Here is a 3743-nt window from a genome sequence, read left to right on the forward strand (position 1 = left end):
CTCCGGTACTCCAACGGATGATCCAAACCTCCATTTGTCTATTTTTTTAGAGTATTGTGATACTTTGAAAATGATTGGAGTGACTAGTGACGCCATTAGACTAAGACTTTTCCCTTTTTCATTAAGGGATAGAGTTAGAGCTTGGCTACATTCAGTTCCTTATAAATCCATTACCACATGGGATCTGTGAAAGCAAGCATTCCTTGCTAGATATTTTCCACCAAGCAAAACTGCACAATTGAGAAATCAAATCACAAGTTTTTCTCAAAACGAAGGAGAATCGCTCTATGAAGCTTGAGAGCGTTTCAAAGAGATGTTGAGATTGTACCCTCATCATGGGATGGAGAGACGACTAATTGTCTATACATTCTACAATTGACTCTCATACACTACAAGAATGACACTAGAGGTTGTTGTAGGAGGAGCATTAATGAACAAGAACATAGAAGAAGCCTATGCTCTAATTGAAGACATGGCATAGAACCACTACCATAGGTCAAGTGATCGATCTCCTCATAAGAAAGGAGGCAGATATGAAGTTGATGCATTAGATCATATTGCTTCTAAGGTAGATGCATTGTTTCAAAAATTTGAAAAATTGAATGTAAAAGATGTCACACCAAATGTTTCTCCTTGTGAAATTTGTGGTATTGTTGGTCATGTGGCTGTTGAATGTCAATTCTGAATGAATGTTAATGGTGGGGTGGGTAATGAGCAACCTAATTATCTTAACAATCCACAAAAAGGGGACCTTTATTCAAATACTTATAATCAAGGGTGGAGGAATCATCTAAATTTTTCCTACAAAAATCCTCCCCTTAATCCCATCCCCCAACCAATGGTTAGAACTCCCAGTTTCCAAGGACCAAGGTCTTTCAGCAACCCCCAAAAGTCTAGCTTAGAAAATTTGGTGGAAAAGTTTGTGTTGACTCAAATCAAACAAAATGAGGAGTTTAAAAATCATAACCAGTCAATGAATTAAGCACTTAGGCAGTTAGTACCTAAGGTAGATTCCATGGCCACACACAATAAAATATTGGAAACACAAATCACCCAAGTGGCTCAACAAGTTGTTTCATCCTCTATATCTCCCGGTGTATTCCCAGGGAAGCCTGAACCTAACCCAAAGGGAAAATTAAATGATGTCACCTTAAGAAGCGAAAAACAATTAGAGGAACCCAAGGGTAGTGATGTGGAAGTGAATGTTAGGGATGGGAATCAAAGAACCCAACCATCAAGTGATAGGGTAGATGAAGAAAAATAAAAACTTTATGTGCCTCCGGCACCATACAAACCATCCATACCATTTCCCCAAAGATTCACAAAGGCTAAAATTAAGGAGCAATATAGGAAGTTTGTGGAACTTTTGAAAAAATGATATATAAACATTCCGTTCACCGAAGCACTGTCTCAAATGTTGTCATATACTAAATTTTTTAAAGAAATTTTTTCAAACAAAATAAAACTTGACGATAATGAGAAAGTTGCTTTAACTGAGGAATGTAGTGCCATAATTCAAAATAAATTTCCTCCCAAACTTAAAGACCCTAAAAGTTTTTATATTCCTTGTGTTATTGGTGATATGAGTTTTGAACGTGCTTTATGTGATCTTGGGGCTAGTGTAAGCCTCATGCCTTTGTCAGTTTATAAGAAGTTTGATGTGGGTGAGTTAAAGCCCACAAATATTTCCTTACAACTAGATGATCGATCTATCAAGTATCCGGTGGGAATATTAGAGGATGTTCCTATCAAAGTAGGACAATTGTTTATACCAGCTGATTTTTTGGTGTTGGAAATGGAAGAGGACCCCCCAAGTCCCAATTCTTCTTGGGAGACCTTTTCTAGCCACAATAGGAGCTGTTATTGATGTGAAACATGGGAAGCTTGTCTTCAATGTGGGTGATGAAAAGATTGAATTTAATTTGTCTAACCATATGAAAAGTCCTTCTCTTGAAGATTCTTGTTGCATGGTCGATTTAATTGATCATTGTGTTAAGGAGTGTCTTTTAGGACCACTCTGACAAGATCCATGGGAAGCATGCTTGATTGGAAGCACAAATCATGAAGACTTGGCAATGGAAGCTGATGCATATGCTAACTTGTTGGATGAAAATCCTCTTCTTCCAAACTTAAATTTTGAGGCATTAGTAACAGAAAATTATGCCCCCTTCCCAAAGAGTCTCCATATGTAGAACTTAAGCCTTTGCCCTCAAATCTCATGTATGAATTCCTTGGCAAAAATTCTACATTTCCTGTCATTGTAAGTGTTGAATTAAATTGTGAAGAAACTGAAAAATTTCTTGGAGTCCTCAAGATGTATCCAAAAGCTATTGGGTGTACTATTGAGGACTTAAAGGGAATTAATCCATCAATTTGCATGCATAGGATACTACTTGAAGAGGAATATAATCCCTCTATTGAGCATCAAAGGAGGTTAAATCGTAACATGAAAGAAGTTGAAAAAAGAGGTACTTAAACTCCTAGATGTCGGGGTAATTTACCCTATCACTGATAGGAAATGAGTTAGTCCTGTTCAAGTAGTTCCAAAAAAAGGGGTATCATTGTTGTTAAAAATGAAAAAAAAATAATGAATCCATTGCAACTAGGACAGTTACTGGGTGGAGGATGTGTATAGATTACAGAAAACTGAACAAAGCAACTCATAAAGATCACTTTCCTCTCCCCTTTATTAACCAAACGTTAGAAAGGTTAGCAAAGCATTTAAATTTTTGCTATTTGGATGGCTATTCTGGTTTTTTTCAAATTCCCATTCATCCTAGTGACCAAGAGAAAACTACGTTTACTTGTTCTTATGATACTTATGCTTATAGGAGAATGCCTTTTGGTTCGTGCAATGCCCCTGCTACATTTCAACGTTGCATGATGTCAATTTTTTCTGATTTTGTTGAGAATATAATGGAAGTATTCATGGATGATTTCTGTGTATGGATCTAGCTTTAATAATTGTTCGGCCAATCTTAAAATGGTAATTGAAAGGTCTGAACAAGTTAATGTTGTGTTAAATTGGGAGAAATGCCGCTTTATGGTTAGAGAAGGAATTGTTCTTGGACATTTGGTGTCCGAGCGAGGTATTGAGGTAGACAAAGCAAAAATTGAGGTAATAGAGAAAATGTCACCTCCCACCTCCGTAAAAGAAGTGAAAAGTTTCTTGGGGCATGCAGGATTTTACCGTCGATTCATTAAAGATTTTTCTAAGATTTCTAAGCCTCTAACCAGCCTGCTCCTAAAGGATGCAACTTTTGTCTTTGATGAATTTTGTCTTGAGTCATTTTGCAGGTTAAAAGAAGGATTGATATCCGCCCTGATTATGCAACTGTAACACCCCGATTTTCAAAGCGAGTGTGTATTTTTTTTTCAAAAGAAATTAAAATAAAACAGAGAAATAAATAAGGTAATACCTTTGGATAAATAATTAAGTCATTATAATTTACAAGCAGCGGAAAAGTTTCTCAAAATATGAATCCAAAATATTTACACATCAAAAGTTAGTACATGTAACACATCGAAAATAACATGTCAAGTTGACAATATTAGTATAGGTACAGTCTTCCATTTTAAAATAAATACAATTCAAAAGAAAGACGTCTGTTCCATCTATGTCAACCTAATCTGATCATTCTTCAAAAAAAAACTATAGCTATACACCCTGAGTGATCTCCACGCGCCCCGTGAGATCCTCCTAACATAGCTCCAGTCAAGCATTCCCATCTACATTCCCATCC

The 3743-nt window shown here is 36.4% G+C and overlaps 1 protein-coding gene and 1 non-coding gene across 2 annotated transcripts; one reads left to right on the forward strand and one right to left on the reverse strand.

Moving 5' to 3' along the window:
- Positions 1–236: 236 nt before the first annotated feature.
- LOC113784465 (small nucleolar RNA R71) lies at positions 237–342 on the reverse strand. The gene has a single exon (XR_003470516.1). It is a non-coding gene; the product is annotated as a small nucleolar RNA R71 (small nucleolar RNA).
- A 673-nt stretch (positions 343–1015) lies between these two features.
- On the forward strand, positions 1016–1867 carry LOC105853048 (uncharacterized). The gene is made up of 2 exons (XM_073366352.1): positions 1016–1238; positions 1443–1867. The coding sequence occupies exons 1-2, from the start codon at positions 1016–1018 to the stop codon at positions 1865–1867; spliced, it is 648 nt and encodes a 215-aa protein (XP_073222453.1).
- The last annotated feature ends 1876 nt before the right edge of the window (positions 1868–3743 follow it).

This window comes from Cicer arietinum, chromosome 3, assembly GCF_000331145.2.
Source record: "Cicer arietinum cultivar CDC Frontier isolate Library 1 chromosome 3, Cicar.CDCFrontier_v2.0, whole genome shotgun sequence".
NCBI lineage: Eukaryota > Viridiplantae > Streptophyta > Magnoliopsida > Fabales > Fabaceae > Cicer > Cicer arietinum.